Raw genomic sequence first — 21787 nt, 5'->3', positions numbered from 1 at the left:
TGACTACCACTATAATTATTACTCCGAGTGTTAACACCTGGAACAAAGAAGGTGTTCAGTACCTACGTGCTGAATAACTGGAGCACTTCACAATAAACGTGTTTGTAACGTTAGGGCCGAAGATTACCCCCACACACAACACACACACACACAGAGGTATCAGAGGCCGAGAGAAGATGATTAAGCCAGAAATGGCTCCCACGGTAAAAGTACCAGCTGAACTCGCTGGCGGCGGAGGAAAAGCGCACCGCAGCGGGATGAGCAAGTCTGCCAGCCCGGGGCTGCCCACGGACCCCGCCTGCCCTCAGCCACCTGTCCAACCACCTGCCCGAGGAAGCCGCGCGCTAACACAACAGGGCTCACCTGTTGTAGCAACCCCCCAACCCCCCACCCCAAGCAGTGGGCAACGGAAACCGCGAGGGGAAAACAAAGGGTGCAACTTTACTCCTGCGGAAAGGAAATGCGTCTTTCTGCAGCTAACACTCCGAGCCCGGAGTTCTCCGTACAGAGCGAGGTGCCAAGCGGGGTGCGCAGCCAGGGACAAGCCCCTGGTCCCCAGCTCGCCCAGGGAGAGAGAGGGAGACGGTCGGAGGACGTGCATCTCTGGCCCTTTCCCGCATGAAAAACCACGCGAGGAGAGTGAAGGGGAGGGAAGAACCCCCACACCCGGTTCCAACCGCGTTTCTCGCGGGGGGGCGGGGGGAGGGGCGGGAATCACACAGGTGAGCGCAGAGCTCCCAGCGGGATCCAGCCCTTTCGGTGCTCAGAAATTCCGTGCAGAAGCCGGGGTCGGGCTGCGCTCGCCGGCGGGGCGCAGCCTGGAGCCCCCGTTTCTGGTGCGCTCGCCCCCTCAGCCTGTAAGGCCTGCCCTCCGGGTGCTCGCGGCCCACCCCGCCGAGCGCCCCGCCCGCCCGGCCCCCGCGCGGTGCCCACCTGCGCCCCCAGGCCCCGGGGTCCCCGCCGCTGCCGCCCCGCCCGGGGTCGGGGTGAACGCGCCCAGCCCCGTCGCCCAGCCCCGTTACCCGACGGAGCGCGCCCCGTGTGGGCAGCAGCGCCCGGCGGGACCCTAGGCCGGGGCCGGGCTGGGCCTGGGCAGCCGCTCCGGCCGGGCTGCGGGCCTCACGGGGCTGCCGCGGCGTTGAGGGGCGCGCGCCCGGGCCGCCGCCGCCGCCGGCTCACCTTCTGGCGGATCTGGCCCGACGTGGACACCTTGCGGATGAGCTTCTGCGGGGAGCCGGGCTCCGCCTCGGGCTCGCTGTCCGACGACTCCTCGGGCGGCGGCGGCGGAGGCGGCTGCGGCGGACCCGGCTGAGGGGCGCCCGCCGCCGCCGCCATGCTGCCCGGCCAGCGCGCGCACAGCGGGCGGGGGCGGGGCCGGGGCCGGGGGCCGGGCCGGGCCGGGGGCGGGGTCTCGCGGGGGCGGGGCTAGTGGGCGGGGCGGGGCCGGGCCGCGCGGTCTCCAGCTCCGCCCCCTCCGCGCCCCCTGCCGGGCGCCCGCGCGCGCGCGCGCGCAGAGAGGGCTCGCGCCCAGCTCCCGCGCCCCTTCGCCCCCACCTGTAGTGTCGGATGCCCAGAATTTAGCGTCTGCTTGTTCTTCCTGGGACACAAATTGTGTGTTTTGTTTGTTTGTTTGTTTGTTTCTGTCGTCACTTTTTTAAAGCTTTAATCTTCCCCTTCAAGAATGGAAGTGACCTGCAGGCGGCCCGGGACCGTTTCTTTCTTGTCCCGCCTCGTGTCGCCAGCATCTAAAGCTGCGCCCGGCACTTGGTTGCGCCGCGAGTGGAGGCGTGTATGTGTGCACGAATGCCAGGAAGAAAATACTAGCACGGGCCTCTGGGATACCGGAACACAGATACACGGTTCCATCTGAGAAGGCTTCCTGCAGAAATGTTTAACGTGAGACGGAAAATGTGAGCAGGGGTTATCCCTGACCCGAGAACCCTGTTCGGGTGGGGTGGGGCGGGGGAGGGGGCCAACAGATGAGATGATGCAATGGCCTGTAGGCAAGAAAGAACACATTTTTAGGGAAAAGGGACACTGTAGCCTAAAGGAAAGAAAACTCTTGAAGAGATGAGCCTAGGGATGCACAGGTCAGACCCGGCTTTGTTCACCTGATAAGGGGCTTGGGCTTTTTAGGTTGAGTCCTGAAAAGACCCGGATGCTGGGAAAGCTTGAACGCGGGAGGAGAAGGGGACCACAGAGGATGAGATGGCTGGATGGCATCGCTGACTCGATGGACATGAGTTTGGGTAAACTACGAGAGTTGGTGATGGACAGGGAAGCCTGGTGTGCTGCAGTCCATGGGGTCTCAAAGAGTTGGACACGACTGAGCCAGTGAACTGAACTGAGGGAAACTGGAAGCCCTTGAGCGATCTAAATCCTGGGCAGGGACTAGGTCACAAAGCTGAGGTCTATGATCCAGGCTTTGAAGTAATGGATCAGGTGGCTGCCTCGGATGGCTGTGGAGAGAAAGAAATTGACTCCGGGCAGAGTGATCACTAGGAGGGAGGCAGAGGCAATTTAGGATAAGGCCCTCCTTCCCAGCAGGGCTTCCCAGGTGGCACAGTGGTAAAGAATCTGCCTGCCAATGCAGGGGATGCAAGAGATAAGGGTTCCATCCCTGGGTGGGGAAGATCCCCTGGAGGAGGAAATGGCAACCCACTCCCGGATTCTTGCCTGGGAAATCCCATGGGCGGAGGAGCCTGGTGGGCTACAGGGGTCGCAAAGAGTCTGACATGACTGAGCACCACCATCACCACCGCCACCTCCTTCCCGGCTACGACTGCTGATGCTGGGTGGGTGGGAGTGAAGCTGAGGAGGTGACATCAGCTGAGGTTTTGCCACCCTTTGGCACATCGAGGTGGAGAAGGATTTGGTGCCACCTCAGAGGGACAAGCTGATGCTGGGAAAGGTTGAGGGCAGGAGGAGAAGGGAACGACAGAGGATGAGATGGTTGGATGGCATCACCGAAGCAATGGACATGAGTTTGAGTAGGGAGTTGGTGATGGACAGGGAAGCCTGGCGTGCTGCAGTCCATGGGGTGGAAAAGACTCAGACATGACTGAGCGACTGAACTGAACAGAAGGACAAATCCCCTTTAAAGACCCTACTTCCAAATGCAGTACATTCTGAGGTACTGTTGTTGTTCAGCTGCTAAGTCGTGTCCTTGCAGTACTATGGAGCTACACAATTGTCCCCTTGCCCTTTCAAAGGGCTACTACTAGGGACAAAGTGGCTCCTGTCCTTCCTGCTGGGCAGCATGCTCTGGCCCCCACTGCACAAGGTGTTGCTTTCCAGAGGCAAAATACAGGAGACCCACCACACCTGGGGGCCACAAAGTACATATAGTAGGGGGACATGGCCAGGGGAATGGATTCACAGCCAGGACAGGGCATGGCATGGCCTGATGCAGGAACTCTCTGGGGACAGGCTAGGGGCCCCTGGCCCACTGGTTACACTGCCCACTGCTGTACCCATTAGCCACATGTGGCTACTTCCAATTCTATTTCAATTAATTAAAATTAATTTTCAGTTTCTCGGCCACACTGGCCACGTTTCAACTGCTCAGTAGGTAAATGCAGTTTAGCTGCTACCACCCAGGGCCACACAAGATAGAACATTTCCTTGGTGGCAGAAAGTTTGCCAATGCAGGAGTGCATGAGTCCCATTGACGAACCACTGGGCACATGCCAAACACTTGACCAGCAATTCTAGTCTGCACATGAGTCCCCCAGAGCAAGCTCGATGGTCTCGTTCTAGAGATGAAGACCTGAGGTTCAGAAACCTCTCCCAAGGAAGGCAAGAGAGGCAGAACTTCACTTGGACCGTGTGAGTGCCAAGTCCTTGACCCTCTAGGGCTAGGCCTCCTAGGAAGCTGAAGCTCAAAGAAGGAGCAGAGAAGGGTCTTGTTAGGGGCTGACTTGTGTCCGCCAACAGCCATACAGTGAAGCCCTAATCCCCTGGGACCTTGGAATGTGAGTGTGTGTGCAGCCAGGGTCTTTAAGGAAGTAATTAAGTTAAAATGAGGCCACTGGGACGGCCCTCACCCAGTGCAGCTGGCGTCCTTGTAAGAAGAAATGTGGAGGCAGGCAGGGCCCAAGGGAAGACCCCATGAAGACACAGAGAGAAGTCATCTGCAAACCGAGGAGGAAGGCCTCAGAAGAATCTGGCCACACCTCGACCTCAGGCTGCTGGCCTCCAGAATCCTGAGAAAATAAGTCCTGTTGCTTAGGTTCCCAGGTCTGTGGTACCGTGTTATGACAGCAAGGAGCTGACTGATAAGGGCACAAAGGGAAAGCTGTCCTGTCTCTCCACAGAGACTAGTGATTTTATATCCATTACTTGCAACATGGCCATGCTAAGACACTTCAGTCATGTCCATCCCTTTGAGACCCCATAAATTGTAGCCCACCAGGTTCCTCTGTCCTTGGGAATCTCGAGGCAAGAATTCTGGAGTGGGTTGCTGTTTCCTTCTCCAGGGGATCTTGCTGACCCAGGGATCAAACCCGTATCTCTTAAGTCTCCTGCATTGGGAGGTGGGTTGATTTTTACCACTAACACTACTTGGGAAGACAATAACCGTATAGTGTGATACATAAGTGCAAAAACCTAGGGGTGTTGAGAGGGACAGTGCTGTTGCCTATACCTTTTGGATGCTCACGGGGTACCTGGGATCCAGAATCCATCATTTCAGAGGTGAAAAGCCAAGGGCATAGATGTGAACTCAAGAGAGAGTTGGGAGGTGGAATCTGGCTGGAGAGGAGTCTATTTGCAATAATGAAAAAGTCCTAGAAATTGTCACAGCCTCAAGAGCCTTAGGAAACGTGACCACCAAATGTCATGTGGGATCTTGGAACAGAAAAAGGATAGTAGGTTAAAAACTAAGGGAATCTGAATAAAGAATGTACTTTCCGCTTAATAATAATGTGTCAATATTGATGCATTCTAGGGCTTCCCTGGTGACTCAGATGGTAAAGAATATGCCTGTAATGCAGGAGACCTGGCTTCAATCCCTTGGGTGGGGAAGATCCCTAGGTCAGGGAATGGCTACCTGCTCCAGTATTCTTGCCTGGAGAATTCCATAACAGAGGACACTGGTGGGCTACCGTCCATGGGTTCGCAAAGAATTGGGCAGACTGAGCAACTATCACACACACACACACACACACACACACACACGTTGACGCATTCAGTGTGGCCAATGTACTATCCTAGTATAAGATGTTAATGATTTAGGAGACGCAGCGTGTGGAGGGACTTACTGTACTTTGCCACTTTTCTGTACATCTAAAACTATTTGAAAATAAAGTATATTTTAAGAAAGAGTATTCGGCTTAGTAAGAACTGTATTCTGTTCTGCAATCAGAAGCACATAACTGGCATATTTTCTCTGATGATCGAAGAAGGCTTTGTGTTCCCGGGTGGCTGCTGAGCTGTTCCCTTGGAGACCTCCCCCGAGGTGGTGCCTGTAAGCGCACAGTCACCGGGCGCCTCCTGATGGAGTGAGTCACGTTATGAATCATCGCTAACAATACGCTGCTCCCCGAGTCTACCCCACCTTAAGGGCATATTCGAGGTGGCAGTAATAACACACTTCACATCCAACCTAATCTTTCTTTTCTTGACCTGTCAGTGCAGAAGTGCACCTCCTGTCAGAAAGAACCGCTTCACGTTAGAATGGATAAAACGGTGCACTTGAAAACATGGGAATTGTTTTACCCTGAACTAGGGTGATGACTGACATCTGGAGCAGAAGATTTCTTCGCTGTGTGTGACATAAACTTTCCCTGGCCCCGGGGGACCCATGTCACCAAATGCTGCTCCCCATACATTTCCAAATGCGGCCACCTCCAGCGGCCTCCCCGCCCACCTGCCGAGGATCAGTCAACTAGACCCTTAGGGCCGTGAGGTTAGACTGGGAAGCAAGCAGTGAAAAATCTTAGAGGAATAGGAAAACAGATGCTCTAAAAAGAAGTTATCTACACATGATAAAAGACACACACACACACATGAATGCAAGTAAAAACTAAAATGGGGGAAATATGAAAAAGATGGATGGACTGTGTGAGTGTCAATTTCCTGGTCATGGTATCAGCTATAGTTTTGCAAGATGTTACCTTTGGGGAATCCCTCTGTATTGCTTCCTACTACTGCGTGTGAATCTATAACTACCTCAATAATATTAATATTTTCAACTTAAAAAAAACTTCAGGGCAGACATTTGTTGAATCATAAATGCCAATCTTCCCCTTCCTCCCCCTCAAACTCTCATATACAGATTCAGCATCAAAAGACGAGTGAAGGGAACTGCCTGGCAGTCCAGTGGTTAAGACTCTATACTTCTACTCTAGGGGCACAAGTTGGATCCCAAGTCAGAGAGCTAAAGTCTCATATGCCATGTGGTGCAGCCAAAAAAAAAAATTGTTGTGAGGAGAGTTCTGATTCTTATTGACTCCAGGAAACCAGAGTTTAAGTCTTGACTCCAACTCTCACTAGCTTTGTGACCTTGGGTAAGGGATATAACCTCTCTGAACTGCAGTTTTCTCATCTAATGAATGGGAGGCATGGTTGGTGCTTCCCAAGCATGGTAGAGATACCCAAGAAACAGCAGCGATCCCTACTTCTCCAGCCCTTTGGTTGCAGGTTGCAAACTTTGCCCCAAGTTCTCAGACCCCACTTTCTCCCTGCAACACCCTCAGCTCCCTGGCACCCTGTGTCTCCCACCGCACGTACCTAGAAAGCCCTGGGCCGCCCATCCAACCTGCACACGGACATCCTGCCTCTCAATGCCAGGGGTCTGCACGGCAAGCAGACACATCCCTGGTGCACAGGCTCAGCCAGGCAAGATTCCTTATCCTGGTCAGGCAGCAGTGGCTCACTTCCTGCTCCCACCCCAGAATTCTCACGGGGGTGGCCAGCCGCAGATGGTAAACTAGCCAGCACGCGAAAGTCAGGCGTTTTGTTACCAAAATAACCTGAAGGGCCAGGGCTGTTCTGACCTTTGTTCTCCAGGGATTGGCCTTCCTCTCTGGCTCTCACACCCACACGCTTTCAAAGGTCCGGCCTATTACTGTCCACGCTGACTTAGGATATCCTGGGGTCGAGCAATGCAGGAACCGAGTGACTGATCCTCTCACCATCCCCGCCGGGCACAGTCCCAGGTCGCCGTCTTGCCCAGGATCTCCGGCAGGAGCCAACCACAGCCGACTTGTGGGCTTGGGTGGTGGGCAGGCAGCGGAAGGGCTCCGATCCCCAGAGGAGCGTGCCTCCAACCCTGTGTCCTGAGACAGGGGCGTGGCTGGAATGGCAGCCTGCTTACTGTTCCCTTAGCAAGGCAGAAAAAAACGACAGGGAGGTTGGGTCCAACCCTGCTCACCCACAGGCCAAAGGCCCAGTTTTCTGTCTGTATTGTAATTAGCTCTTCTCCAGAAATGACTCCTCATTGCTGTCAATATCGGAAAGCCTCCTATTCAACGCTCAAGTTCAGACTTTGATTTGTGAGTATGGGATCCCATCCTAGGTTCCTGAGGAGAGCCTCCAATCTAAATCCCAGTCCCCAGGACACAGACAGCCTGGAATCGTGCCGAACAAACCCAGGTGAGGGGCCTTCCCACTCTGGTCCTCTGCCTCTGCTCTTGGTCCTGGAGACCTGACCCTGAGTGTCCAGCCCACAATGGCCCCCTCCTGTCCACCCTCACCCTTCCTGTGAGTGGGTTAAACTGTGTAGAACGCTCCAATCACCTTTCATCCTATTCCCTTGAGGCATGGACCAGGGGGTCCACACATCCCCCAGGCCCTCCGTGGGCACCAAGAGAGCCATTCAGTCTCTCTGCCATCAGCAGCAGACCCCAAGGCTGGGGTACCACGGGCCAAGAAGAGGACTCTGGAAAGACAGGGCCCCGGCATCACCTCTGTTACATCTTTTTCTTCAGCTTCACTTTCCTCCTGGACACGAGCTTTCCTTTCCCTGACCCCTTCAATGCCCAAACCCAGTGAAGGCAGTCTAACCAAGAAGCCCATGGGACTCACGGAGAACCCCCTCTTCTAGGACAACCCATTCCCAGGGCTGGGCTCTGCCATCGCTGGCCCCGAGGCATTGATCCCCTGGCCGAAGTCGGGCCAGAGTCTCCTTCCCAGGAATAGCACACCGGAACCAGAGACTCAGAGACTAGGAGCATTTGGTCCTAGGCCACCAGGGGTGAATGGCCAACCCAGAGGGCAGGACCCGGAGCTCCTGGGCCATGACCCCTGGGGCTTCTCTGATTTCAACCCACCCCAGATGTGGCAGCTCAGATTTTTCCTTTAAGTCAGTTCTCTGAGCCACTCTGAGTCCTTCCAATGCATTCCTTTTTTCCCCTTTATACCAGACAACTCGAATTTCATTGCTTGCATTCAATAGAAACACCCAACAACTCAGAGCTCAAGCAGGACTTGGATCCAAAGTGAAGTGAAAGTGAAGTGAAAAAAGTACCTAGTCGTGTCCGACTCTTTGCGACTCCATGGACTGTATAGACCATGGAACTCTCCAGGCCAGAATACTGGAGTGGGTAGCCTTTCCCTTCTCCAGGGGATCTTCCCTACCCAGGGATCGAACCCAGGTCTCCCGCATTGCAGGTGGATTCTTCACCAAAGTTGAATCAGAGATGAAGAGTGATTTTGCCCACATTTGTCCACTGCCCTGTTTCTCTGGGGAGGCTCCATGGGTGCCCTGGAGCTAGGATAGCTCAGGTCACTAGACACAATGCCCCACACCGCCCCCTTCCCCAAGTTTCCAGGGAAACAGCCTACCCCAGAGGCCCTAGAGAAAGCCTGGGACACACCAGCCCCCCGTGGGGCGAGCACATGGTTTTAGGGTGCCTTCTAACCTTAACGGGTTCTTCTCCCCCAACCCACTCTCCCATGCCCCCGCACCCCCAGGCTCCAGGCTGCCCCTTGCGCGTTACTAACTCACTCAGCCTCCCCAACAAGTCACCTTGACTCACAGCCAGGGCAGAACAAATTTTATTTCTGTGAAAAAGACCCACACTTTGGAATTTAGCATCACTAAAGGGCTAACTTGGAGCCCTAGCTACCATGTGGCTAGCAACCCCGCATCCCACGTCCTGAGCCGGCCTCTTCACTCATCCATAGCCGCCTCCTGGTCTGTCTTCTCTTCCTTATATTCTCCTGCATCTTTCAGATTTTGGCGAGCAAACTCCTCAAAAACAAAATTTTCATCCTGAAAACTAAAATAAAAACAAAGAACATTTTGATCAAGGCATGTTCTTTGGAGCTTGTGATGAAATCTGGAGGAAAAACAAGGTTCTTGATCTTCCTTTTGCAAGAGGAACCCATCAAGATTCTCCCACTGATGCGACGGGGGACAAGGCCGTCCTCCTCCTAGCTTTCTGTGTAAAATCGCTTTAGCAAACAAAAATATGAAACAATGAAGGAACCCACACAGCACACATACATGCTTGGGATAACTGTGTGCGTGCGTGTGTGCACATGTGTGCGTGTGTCCACATGTGTGCATGCCCTGATAGTAGGGAGCAAAAGGAAAGCCAGGGCGTGCGCCAGTGTTGAGAGCGTGGGGCGTCTACAGAAAGAACACCCCCCCCCCCTCCAAAGGGGTGTGTTTCTGTGCAGGTCTTAGTCTATCAATAACCACTGTTGTGGCTGGCCCAGCCCTCCTGGTTCCTGTTAGGATTGCAAGACGCCCTTCAGCAATAACCATCCGGAAACTTTGAGAAAATAAAGGTTTATTACTTACAGGACCTGGAAGGTACACAGCACACCTGGGACCACACCGCAAAGTCATGGATAAAGAGAGCTCAGGGACATGGGCCTGGGGTGTTCTGCCTTTATTGGGGTTGAGGCAGGGGGGCTCTAGAGTTTCGAGGGCTCACTCTTTATTGGTGAGTTTTAAAACAGAAGAGAGGGGAATTAAAAGCGTACCAAGACAAAAGAACAAGTGGCTCGAAGGATCTGCTACTGAAATCAACCGAAATCTCTACAACAGAGGCGCCTCAGTGGGGAGAGCCAGCCTGGCTGGGATCTAGTCCTGGGGCTGGCAATGTGTCTATTCAAGACAGCCGTCGCTGGAGTGGATGCCTCTTTGAAGTGGATGCCTCGGCAATCAAAGCCTAAGTCAGGCACTTGCATTTCAAAAAAAAGAAGAAGAAACACGCAAGTGTGAAGGCTCGCTCTAGGGTTGCGGAGGAGGAGGTCACAGAACGGGGATAATGCCGGGCAGTGCTCACCTTTCCATGGCGCTATCTGTGAGCGTGGAAGAGAGGAGAGACATCTGTTAGCATCTGTCCTGTCTAGCAGAACTCTTCTTCCTTCAATAGGTCACTTTACAGGTGGAGCAATAAAAGGTCCAGAAACGCATTTCATAAAAAGTGCATGTCATTCCTGCTTCTTGGCCAGGTCCCCCTCAGAGGGCCTTTCTCCCCGCATTTTTGTTGTTTTTGTTAAAATAGTCATTTATTGATTTGGCTGCTCAGAGTCTTAGTTGCGGCATGTGGGATCTGGTTCCCTGACCAGGGATCGAACCTGGGCCCCCTGCATTGGGAACACAGAGTCTTAGCCCCTGGGCCACCAGGGACATCCCTCTCCCTGCATTTTTAACCATCGTTTCCTCCAAAAGTTGCCCCCGCAACCTGCACCTCCCCAGACGGAACAGCCACAACCTCACCTCTAGACCCTCTCCCTGCTTAACCTCACCCCCTCCGAGGCTGGGCTTCTCTTTTCAAAGCCTTTCTCCCTACGACATGTCCTTTGGACCCTGTCCAGGTCAGAGCCCCTGGGAGCTGTTAACAGCCCACTTCCCATGTGGAAGTACACCGGGGCCACCTTCCACATCCTGCTCACTAGGGGTGAGTCCTGGGACTTGACAGCGAACCTGCACCCCAGTGGCTGTTGGAGGGTGAGGGGACCTACCAAGAGGCTGATGAGTCAAAGCAACACCGGGCAAGAACCATCCTGGACGCCCCCCTTCGGTGCTGAGCATAAAATTATACCAAGTGCGACCATCAGCCTTGAAGAGAGTCAACACCTGAATTCTGTAAGAATGCTCTAAACAGAGGACAGTAAAAACTCCGTAGCATTTCTCTAGCACTTACTGCATACAAATCACTTGGCGTCTAGCCCTGGCAGGCCTTCTTCTAGTTTATGCTTCCTCTATTTAGCATCTCCTCGTCTAGACTCAGGGAGTCGGGGACAAGGCTAGTGAGAGAGATATGAGTGTACATCTGCAAATTAAACTTGGGACGCATAAACCTCAGGGAATCAGAACCCCTAGTCCGTGGGGGTAATTTGTTCTTTCTCCCTGAAATCTGACAGTATGAAAGATCATTGTCTTAGCCTTGATGTTGTAATATGTTCATTGTAAGGGCCATAATGACTGGAACATGAAGACGTCATACCCAGGAAAGGAATAACCCCACTTCCCCCAAGAGAAGTCCTAAAGTCTGTTCACAGGGCCAGAAAAGGATCTGACACCAGCGATGACATCTCCTCCGGTCATAGTTTTAAAACAGCCTTTTAAAATGTCCTTGAAAGGGACCAGAATGCATCTCAATCTCACAGAGTTTAAAATAGTGCTTTAATGACACAAGCATAAATGAATAATAATAATAAATATGGTTAGGCTGTGTGTTTTTCCGCCAAGGGAAGTTTTTGGCAAAGCACATTGAGTATTTGAATCCAAAATATTTGGAAGACATACTTTGAGACAAAATAGTTCTGAGACAAAGCCAAAATGATTATGGGGGCTCATTCTGATGTTTAAATGCCGTCTCACTATCAGTGTAGAAAGGCTTTTTATAAAATATAAGAAAAATAAACCCCACTTGTTTACACCACTTTTACTTAAAATGTTCTTAATTACTATAACTCTGGAGGGTTCTCATCCAGACAGGTCCATTTTTCCTTCCTGCCAACTAAGCCACCTTAACACAGAGTGGAGAATTCTTCCTCAGAATTTCTGAGATTGCATCGATATTAATTTTGCTGGTTCACTTATCTCTTTCGAAAGAGCTGTGCTGCGCTGTACTTAGTCGCTCTTTGTGACCCCATGGACTGTAGCCCGCCAGGCTCCTCTGTCCCTGAGATTCTCCAGGCAAGAATACTGGAGTGGGTTGCCATTTCCTTCTCCAAGGGACCTTCCCGACCCAAGGATCAAACTTGGGTCTCCTGCAGCACAGGCAGATTCCCTACCATCTGAGCCACTGGAGAAGTCCAATCCACGTATCATACAATTCACCTATTTACATGCACAGCTTTACAAGCTAAAGCCCTCTGGTTTTTAGCTTGCTCACAGAGCTGCACAACCACGGCTTCATTTGGTTTTAACATCCATGCAAGAGCCAATGGATTGACGTTCAAAGGAGCCCAGGCATTAGGATACCAGCCTGATCCTCGTTTCTAGTAACTTCTGTATTCTCATCACAACTGCCACTTTCAAAAACACTCACTTTCTAAATTCCTGTTAATGCTCCCAAATGAAACACGAAAGCCTCAGGCTGTCAAATTTATCTTTTGCCCGGGTTTTCCTTAAATCTCAACCCAAGCCTATTTACAGCAAAGCGTCTGCTTTTAAATCATTCCTAACAAAACCTAACGAGATAGCCCGTATCCAAGCAAGGATGCTACGTCCTCTGGGCACTCACTGGAGCTGGACAAACCGCCTGGACCACTGGACGAGCGCCCTGACATAGTCGCTGAGCCCTGGTTTCTGGGAGGGCCCAGGGCACTTGAATGTGGCCAGCAACCTCGCATGCCTGGCCCTGTCCATGCCCAGAGATGTGGTCAAGGAAGAACTAGCAGAGGCTAAGTAAGAAATCCGCGGGTGGCGAAGGACTAGAGAAAGCTAAGACAAGGCATGACTGACCTGGGTCCTCTGGCTGAGGATGCATGAGGCGGAACGGCACCTCAGTGGCCACTTCACTAGAAACAAAGGAGGCAGAGTGGTCAGGATGCACACGGTTGTAAATGCACAGCTGAGAGCTGTGGTTGCAGAGCTTCGAGAAAGATCCCCAGGCCTCAGCTGAAGGAGGACTCAGCGAGGTCCAAAACAAAACAAACCAGAAATCAGGAAGTGGTCAGGAAGGGATTTTTAAATGTATTCCCTGGAATGCGGTCCGGAAACTCCACTTGCACGAGGCTGAGGCGGCCAGGATTTTGGGGTCCCCCTTCCTCCTGGTTATTAGTTTCAGGGACATGCTAAGTAGTGGGACGTCTAGGGACATAGTGTATGCTAAGTCAATTCAGTTATGTCTGACTCTTTGAGACCCTGCGGACTGTAGCCTCCCCAGGCTCCTCTGTCCATGGGATTCTCCAGGCAAGAATACTGGAGTGGGTTGCCATGCCCTTCTCCAGGGGATCTTCCCAACTCGGGGATCAAACGTACGTCTCTTGCATTGGCAGACGATTTCTTTACCACTAGTGCCACCTGGGCTCCCCTTGTGGCTCAGAAGGTAAAGAATCTGCCTGCAATGCTGGAGACCTGGCTCTTGTGGAGAGCAGTCCCTTGTGATGAGCAGAGTCCAGCCAATTCCAGAAGCTACAGGACTTTGAGGTAGCTTGGAATTTATACAGAAAAAGGAGGGCAGGGAGTCAGGAAGGGACAGAAGGAAAATCTGGACACAGGAAGAATGGAAAGGGGTCGGGAGGTCGGGGAGGGGACAAGGGTTACTCCCTGTTTCACCCAGGACCCACTGCCTCCCACCCTGGGGTCACCGCTTTGGTCAAATCTCATCTGTTGCTAAGGTGCCCTGGTGGGTGCCCGTGTGGCCGGGGCCTCGGAGAGAGGTTGCCCTGGCTCCACGGGAGGGGGGGCCACAGGAGTCAGTGACGGAGCATGTAAGGCCAGCGCCTGCCTCAGACGCGTCTGCCTGCTGCCTCTGTGTGCCTGATTTAGAAGCCCGCCGTCGCTATTCACTAAGGCCCGAAGGTGGAGACAAGCCAAGGGTCCACCCACAATGAATGGATGAACACAATGTGGTCCACTCGCACCGTGGACTGAATCTCAGCCACAAACGGGAGAGAAGCACTGACGACAGGGGCACTGCAAACGCGCCGAGCGGAAGCTGGTCCCGCGGGGACAAGTGTTGCCTGATCCCGTTCATGTGAAATGTCCAAATGAGGCGAGTCTACAGTGAAGGCAGATTAGCAGTTGCCGAGCAGTGAGTGGGGAGAGTGGGAGAGATGGCTCCACAGGCACGGGGTGTCCTTCTCGGACGGGCAGAGGGTACAAGAACTGGAGAATCGTGACAGTCACGCAATTCTGCGAGTGTCCTTGACGCCACTGAACTCTATCGTTTGGTGTTTTTTTCTGTTTTGGTTGCACCAAGCAGCGTGTGAGTCTTAGTTTCCAGACCAGGGATTGAACCTGTGCCCCCTGCATTGGAAGCACAAACTCTTAACCAGTGGACCACCAGGGAAGTTCCTGAACTGCACGGGTTTAAAAGGTTAAAATGGTTATGTATATTTCACCCCTGAACACATGTGCGTACACACAGGGGCAACTGCATGGATTGTGCCTGTTTTCTGAGAGTGTGTCTAATCTACGTGTGTGTCTTCATCCAGGGGCAGACCCAGCTACAGCCTCCACAAAACGTCCCAGCCTCACACCTGTCAGCCAAGGTTTGCACAGTGTGAGCGGGCAAGTTTCCCTACGTCGCTGAGCATGGCACTGGGAAACCGGATTTCACTGTCTTGTTTTAAACCCCAGGTTTGTCCCCTTCAGACCCTGGAATCAAGCAGAGAAGGACAGTGACGAGGCTTACCTGGAAGTGAGCTCTCCCAGAAGGCTAGGAAACAAAAACACAAACAGGGCTATGGAGACTGTCCACGGTGTTAACACGGCCCTCCTTGCCGCTATTCAGAAATGGACGCGTCCCCCTCGGGCCCTTCATCACCCACAACTTTCAGGATCTTTGTGCTCCTCACGATGCACTCCGCTATTCCTCTCTGCTTGTGACTTCATGTCTTTCTCAAGCGGATTAGTTAAAAAGAGGAATCACTTAGGTTTAAGCCCTAAAGTTCAAGAATAAACCCCAGTCCAGAATTTCTCTCGTGGCCACAATGGTCACCATGAAATACCTGCTAAACGCTTAGCTTGACTGCTACATTCGCCTCTGTTTTAGAGCCTCTCAGAGAAAGTGAAAGAAAGCACTATATACTTTATAGATATAGATACTATATCATATATATATATCATTTCATATATATCTTGTCCTTGCTGCAGGGCATTTTGGATCTTAATTCCATAGCCAGGAATCGAACCTGGGTCCCTGGCATTGGAAACACAGAGTCTTAACCATGGGACTGCCAGGGAAGTCTCAACACTATACACTTTGTAAAACAGGACAACTACAATGTTGTGTTAACAAAATCTGCAAAATCAACCCATGTTCTACTTTGTGGTCCCAACCAAAATTTGAGGAACTCTTTGTCCACTGAGACTTATAGAATAAACACATAGATTTGCCTTGATGGCTGAACTACCCAGGACTCATTAAGGTAAAATGCCAGAGACTTTGGCAATGGAATTTCAAAAGGAAAATGAGAAGTTGAGTTTTTCCCTTTTGATGAGATTTCTTTCTATTTTTTTTTTTTTTGGACCATGCCACGTGGTATGTGGGATCTTAGTTCTCCAACTAGGAATTGAACCACACCCATTGAGTTGGAAGCACACAATTTTAATCATAGGACCGCCAGGGAAGTCCCTTGATGAGATTTTTAAATTGAAAGAAATTGAATTCAAAAAAAGATGGAAAACCATTTCCTCAGAACTATGAGATATCTGTGCTCTAGTGTGAAAAGGAGACTCCCCAGTCCTGTAATGACTTGGGGGGCAAGAAGGCCCCCCATCATGGATGGAACCTCCTGAGATGCACTGTGACCTCATTTCCCAGCTGCCATGCTTTTCTGAAGAGAACTAGAGAACTCTTCAAGGAAATTAGAGATGCCAAGGGAACATTTCATGCATGGTCTCAATAAAGGACAGAAATGGCAGGGACCCAACAGAAACAGAAGATATTAAGAAGAGGTGGCAAGAATACACAGAAGAACTGTACAAAAAAGATCTTCATGACCCAGATAAGCATGATGGCGTGATCACTTACCTAGAGCCAGACATCCAGAAATGCAAAGTTAAGTGGGCCTCAGGAAGCATCACTATGAACAAAGCTAGTGGAGGTGATGGAACTCCAGTTGAGCTATTTTAAATCCTAAAAGATAATGCTGTGAAAGTGCTGAAGTCAATATGCCAGCAAATCTGGAAAACTCAGCAGTGGCCGCAAGACTGGAAAAGGTCATTTTTCACTCCAATTCCAAAGAAGGGCAATGCCAAAGAATGCTCAAACTACCACACAATTGCACTCATCTCACACGCTAGCAAAGTAATGCTCAAAATTTTCCAAGCCAGGCTTTGACAGTACGTGAACCATGAACTTCCAGATATTCAAGCTGGATTTAGAAAAGGCAGAGGAACCAGAGAGCAAATTTCCAACATCTGTTGGATCTTAGAAAAAGCAAGAGTTCCAGAAAAACATCTACTTCTGCTTTATTGATAACGTCAAACCCTTTGACCGGGGAGATCACAACAAACTGGAAAATTCTTCAAGAGTTGGGAATACCAGACCATCTTACCTGACTCCTGAGAAATCTGTATGCAGGTCAAGAAGCAAGTCAGAACTGGACATGGAACAGCAGACTTGTTCCAAATTGGGAAAGGAGTACATGAAGGCTGTAGATTGTCACCCTGCTTATTTAACTTATATGCAGAGTACGTCAGGCGAAATGTTGGGCTGGATGAAGCACAAGCCGGAATCAAGATTGCTGGGAGAAATATCAATAACCTCAGATATGCAGATGACACCACCCTTATGGCAGAAAGCAAAGAAGAACTAAAGAGACTCTGGATGAAAGTGAAAGAGGAGAGTGAAAAAGCTGGCGTAACACTGAACATTCAAGAAACTAAGATCATGGCATCTGATCCATCACTCCATGGCAAATAGAAGGGGAAACAATGGGAACAGTGACAGACTTTATTTTCTTGGGCTCCAAAATCACTGCAAATGGTGACTGCAGTCATGAAATTAAAAGACACTCCTTGGAAGAAAAGCTATGACCAACCTAGACAACATATTAAAAAACAGAGACATTACTTTGCAAACAAAGGTCCGTCTAGTCAAGGCTGTGGTTTTTCCAGTGGTATGTATGGATGTGAGAGTTGGACTATAAAGAAGGCTGAGCACTAAAGAATTGATGCTTTTGTGGTATTGGAGAAGACTCTTCAGAGTCCCCTGGACTGCAAGGAGGTACCCGTAGTGTATGTGATTTGCAGTCTGCTTTTCTATCTTTTTCTCTGTAATGTTACATCAGGCAGAGTTGTGAAACTAGACAAATAGAGTCTTTCTCAAACCCTACCATGTAATGGGTAGAATTTGTGGACCTTTCTTGCTTTCTGTCTCCCAGTCGCTGGGGAACAAAACCATTCAGATGGCTGACAGCCAGACAGAGCAGGTGGCATGTTGGGGCGTGGACACTCACCCTGACACCGTGAGCTTCACCTTGATCTGGTAAGACACCAGGATCCCCATGACGGTCTTGTCTATTCCCTCCTTTATGCTGTTGAAACAGAAGAGAAAAGTGGAAGAATGCAGAGGAGCAGTAGGAAGCAGAGACCCGCCGAATCAACCCTTCTCCCTAGGCTCCCCAGGTGGGGGACCACCCTCTCCAAGAGACCAGATCATTCGTGTTCTGCTGTGTCCTCACTGGGGAGCTGGAAGGCAGCCCTGACACTGGATGGATCGGGGGCTCTGGATTTATCATCATTCACTCATTAAGTTGTTTTGTATCCGACGCTTTGCAACCCCATGGACTGCAGTGTGTTAGGCTTCCCTGTCCTTTGCTATCTCCTGGAGTTTGCTCAAACTCATGGGCTTCCCAGGTAGCTCAGTTGGTAAAGAATCCACCTGCAATGCAGGAGACCCTGTTCAATTCCCAGGTCGAGAAGATCTGCTGAAGAATGAATAGGCTACCCACTCCAGTATTCTTGGGATCCCTTGGTGGCTCAGCTGGTAAAGAATCCATCCATCTGCAATACAGGGGACCTGGGTTTGATGCCTGGGTTGGCAAGTTCCTTGGAGAAGGGAAAGGCTACCCACTCCAGTATTCTTGCCTGGAGAATTCCATGGACAGTATAGTCCATGGGGTCACAAAGAGGCAGACACAACTGAGCGACTTTCACATTCATGTCAGTTGAGTCGGTGACACCATCCAAACATGTCATCATCTGTCACCCTCTTTCCCCCCTGCCCTCAGGCTCTCCCAGCATCAGAATCTTTTCCAGTCAGTCAGCTCTTCTCATCAGGTGGCCAAAGTATTGGAGCTTCAGCATCAGTCCTTCCAATGAATATTCAGGACTGATTTGCTTCAGGATGGACTGGTTGGATCTCTTTGCTGTCCAAGGGGCTCTCAAGAATCTTCTCCACAGCATCACAATTTGAAAGCATCAACTCGAGGCTGGGGACTAGGGGTGGGCTTTGCTCTACCACTGACTGACCCAGTGTCCCTGGCTGAGCCTCTCATCTGGTGAAACCTCAATTTCCTCATCCATGAAATGAGTAGAAATTCACCTTCCTTACCAAAGAAAGCATGGAGAGACGGGCGTGTTTATATAACACTCCACGAATCTCAGAAGATCTTTACAAACACACATGTCATTTTGACCTCTGTGATTCCTCACCCTTGAGTTCCTGGATCTAGGGTGTTGTCTCCCTGTTTGCCTATCTCCCAGAGCATCACAGACATGCTTAGAATCTAACACGCCAGCTGGAAAATCGTCCTCAGAAACCCTTTGACTCCCACGATCCTGCTTTTTGCTTGACGTTCACTGCCCCAACTGTTCATCTCAGAGCTTTTCCTGGCAGCATCACCTGGAGGCAATCGCTGGGGCCGTGGGTCACACAGGATGGGGGTGGGGGTGGTATGGGGAGCTGGCAGTGAGCCCCAAGCCTGGTCACAGCTCCTACCCCCAATCCTCAGGCTCATCCGCACACACGCTGCTGGGAGCAGAAGCCCCAGAGGGCGGTGAGGAGTGGCAGGGGTATTTGACTTAGAAGCTTTGATCTAGTTTCTACTAGATCCGCTGGCTCAATTCAGCCCAACATTCTGCGCTGGGTCAGCAGATCAGTGCTTAGTTTCATTTAAATTGAGCTGACGTCCGTAGCCCTCAGGACCCCCTGTTCCTTACCTTTCCAGATGGAAATGAATAAATGATGTTTCCATCCTTCGTGAGGCACTCAGTTCAATGCTAGCTGATGCTCTTTCTTAGAGGTACTAGCTGACTTTTCTGGAGCACTCACTGTGTGCTGGGCCCCACATTTGATGTGGCCTTTCTCCTGTAATCCATGTCAGCTGTCATACCCTACGGATGGGGAAACTGAGGTCCTCACTCAAATAGCTGATGCGGTGGCCCAGACGGTCAGCAAGGGAGCGGGGCTTCGGCACAAGGCTGTCTCCAGAGCCCAGAGCTGTAGTTGCTACATCATAGCAGGCACAGGCGAGGGATCCCTACTTGGGCCACTGAGCGCTGGGTTTGCACCGCCGGCCACCACACCACGTGCCAGCCGTGAGCCCAGGACTGGGATGAGAAGGGGCACAGACCCCTTCCCCCCACCTCCCCCAGCACCGAGTCTCGGGGGCTCACATGGTGCTGGAGGCCAGGTTCGTGTCCTCATGCTTGATCTTCCCGTCCAGGGCGATTCCCCTTCTCTCACGGTTGTTGGCCAGCAAGGGCACCAGCGTCAGCGTCTTGGTCAGCGAGCTGTTTGGTGGCACTCTTTCCCTGCAGGAAGAAACATGGTGGATTTAGCCAGTTGCTCTCACAGGCTTAAGGCCACCAGGACCCCCAGGAGGCCTTGTCTACGCTCACGCAGTTCCCAGAATCCACGTTCCCCATGACTCGTGGGAAAGGCAGCCCGGAGGGGCCGTGCATGTCTTATGAGGAGGAGGAGAGCATGAGCGACGTCTCACAACAGGCTGGCAGCAACCTTGGAGCGTTTCTCAGCCTGCTCCCAGGGCTGAATTTCTGGAATGTTCTGTGAGGTGAAGTGGGACTGACTGGCCCAAGGGTCAGGGACCACACCCAGTTTCCTCCCGAGACTGCATGAAGCACTTGATGGGCTGCAGGGCGACTGGTCAGTGCCAGCAGAGAGCCCGGGCTGGGCGTTGTCCCGGCCAGGAGGGGGACGGGAGTGCCCGGGAGTCTCCCACGTGAGCTGGACAGACTGGGAGGTTTGGAGTTCATAGCAGCACAGGCTCTTTCTCCCCCAGATCACCTCCATCAACAGCCGGGCGGGACGTTCCCCAGCATCTGATAGACACAGGGACCCCCTGCCAAACCATGGGCCTGGGTGCAGCGGAGGGCACCGCAGCGTGGTTTCCCCAGGTCGGGCAGCATCCCCGGCTCACAGAGCAGCATCGGAGGCTAGAGAGTCAGCTCTGCCGCTCGTCCACAGGCTGCCCCCAGGCCTGTGCCAACAGCCACCGCGCAGCCTCTCGGGCTCTCCAATCGCAGAGCCCAGGCGGGCTCTAGCCATGTTCCTGGCATAACCTTCATCTTTGTGCCCGGCCAGGAGAAGGCAGGGCCCCGGAAGCCCTGCCCAGGAGCCAGCCTCGGGCCCTTTCCTCAGCCTGCCTCCAGACAGACGGCAGCCCCACGGCCAGCCTCCTCAGTCTCCCTGGAGAGCTGAAGATGGCTGTGGCTTCTCCAGCCTCCAAGTGCACACAAGAGGCTCCTGGGCACACCCTTTACAGAATCCTGCTTGAGACAAGGTGGCCCACATCCTTGCATTTGGGACCAGGGGGAATCTTCTCTTAATAAGCTTGGTTTGGGCAGCAGAATGACAGAAGCAGAAATTACCTTGTCAAGATAACTACAGTAGAAAGAGGCCCCCGGGCTGCGCTTGGACCATGGCCTGTCCTGCTGCACCCTGGCTGACGGCCTCTGCCAAGACCCTGGACCAAAGCCCCACCTGGCCACTTCCCAGCACCTTTGGGATCTGGGACTGGATGGTAGGTAACAGCTTGGGCATCAGGGCTGACCTGGTTCCCAGGTGGCCCACCCACCAGAGCCCCCAAAGCCTCACTTTCACTCCCACATTTTTGAGGGTACCGAAGATGCTGTCCAGTTTTCTGGGACTCTTTGATGCAAAATGAGCTGAAAGGAGGACCAGATAATGGGGTATATTAGGGGAAACCTCAGCTGGGGACCATTTCCTCCTATTGCTATTGGGCACATGCCAACAGGTGAGCCGGGAAGACTCCCAGGCACCGGTGTGGGCAAGGATGCCATCTGAAAGTGGAACTGACCCTGGGCCTGGCCCGGCAGTGGCAGTCAGCGGCTCATTTCCTGCCTCTCTCCCCTGAGATGTAAACTCAGGCCAGGTTCTGCTTTAAGTAACACTTTATCCCGAAGTGGCCTTTTAAGTATTATGTAATGTTTTCTTGCTGAATCTGCTGTCTTTCCTCACCCCACTGCCTTCCTCCAACGATGAGAGTATTTTTGTCATACAATGGGGCTTGGAAAACAGGAAAACACCTTCCCAAATGACCCTTCCTGGGTGGGGGGGGGTGGTAACCCCCCGAAAGCTGTGTGTTAAATGAACCTGAGTGCCTAGCACAAAGCAAAACCGGCCAGGTCTCCTGCTGCACCACGAAGAAGCCATCGCAGGATTCTCACTTGGGTTTTATTGTTTGTTTGTTTTCCATTTGATTTTTATTCTAATGGAGG

General features: G+C 52.1%; 2 protein-coding genes across 2 annotated transcripts in view; both read right to left on the bottom strand.

Annotated features, from left to right (window-relative positions):
• The window catches only part of DGKD (diacylglycerol kinase delta), a 109128-nt gene extending 107793 nt beyond the window's left edge, over positions 1–1335 (bottom strand). Inside the window, exon 1 of the mRNA XM_052638192.1 lies at positions 1180–1335. Coding sequence (XP_052494152.1) covers positions 1180–1335 — 156 coding nt within the window. The remainder of the gene's footprint in view (positions 1–1179) is intronic.
• A 7780-nt stretch (positions 1336–9115) lies between these two features.
• The window catches only part of SAG (S-antigen visual arrestin), a 29884-nt gene continuing 17212 nt past the window's right edge, over positions 9116–21787 (bottom strand). Inside the window, exons 10-15 of the mRNA XM_052637508.1 lie at positions 19703–19840; positions 17542–17619; positions 14772–14795; positions 12875–12930; positions 10242–10257; positions 9116–9224 (exon numbers count right to left, since the gene is read on the bottom strand). Coding sequence (XP_052493468.1) covers positions 9116–9224; positions 10242–10257; positions 12875–12930; positions 14772–14795; positions 17542–17619; positions 19703–19840 — 421 coding nt within the window. The remainder of the gene's footprint in view (positions 9225–10241; positions 10258–12874; positions 12931–14771; positions 14796–17541; positions 17620–19702; positions 19841–21787) is intronic.

This window comes from Budorcas taxicolor, chromosome 3 (assembly GCF_023091745.1).
Source record: "Budorcas taxicolor isolate Tak-1 chromosome 3, Takin1.1, whole genome shotgun sequence".
Lineage (NCBI taxonomy): Eukaryota > Metazoa > Chordata > Mammalia > Artiodactyla > Bovidae > Budorcas > Budorcas taxicolor.
This window is presented reverse-complemented; position numbering and strand designations above follow the sequence as displayed.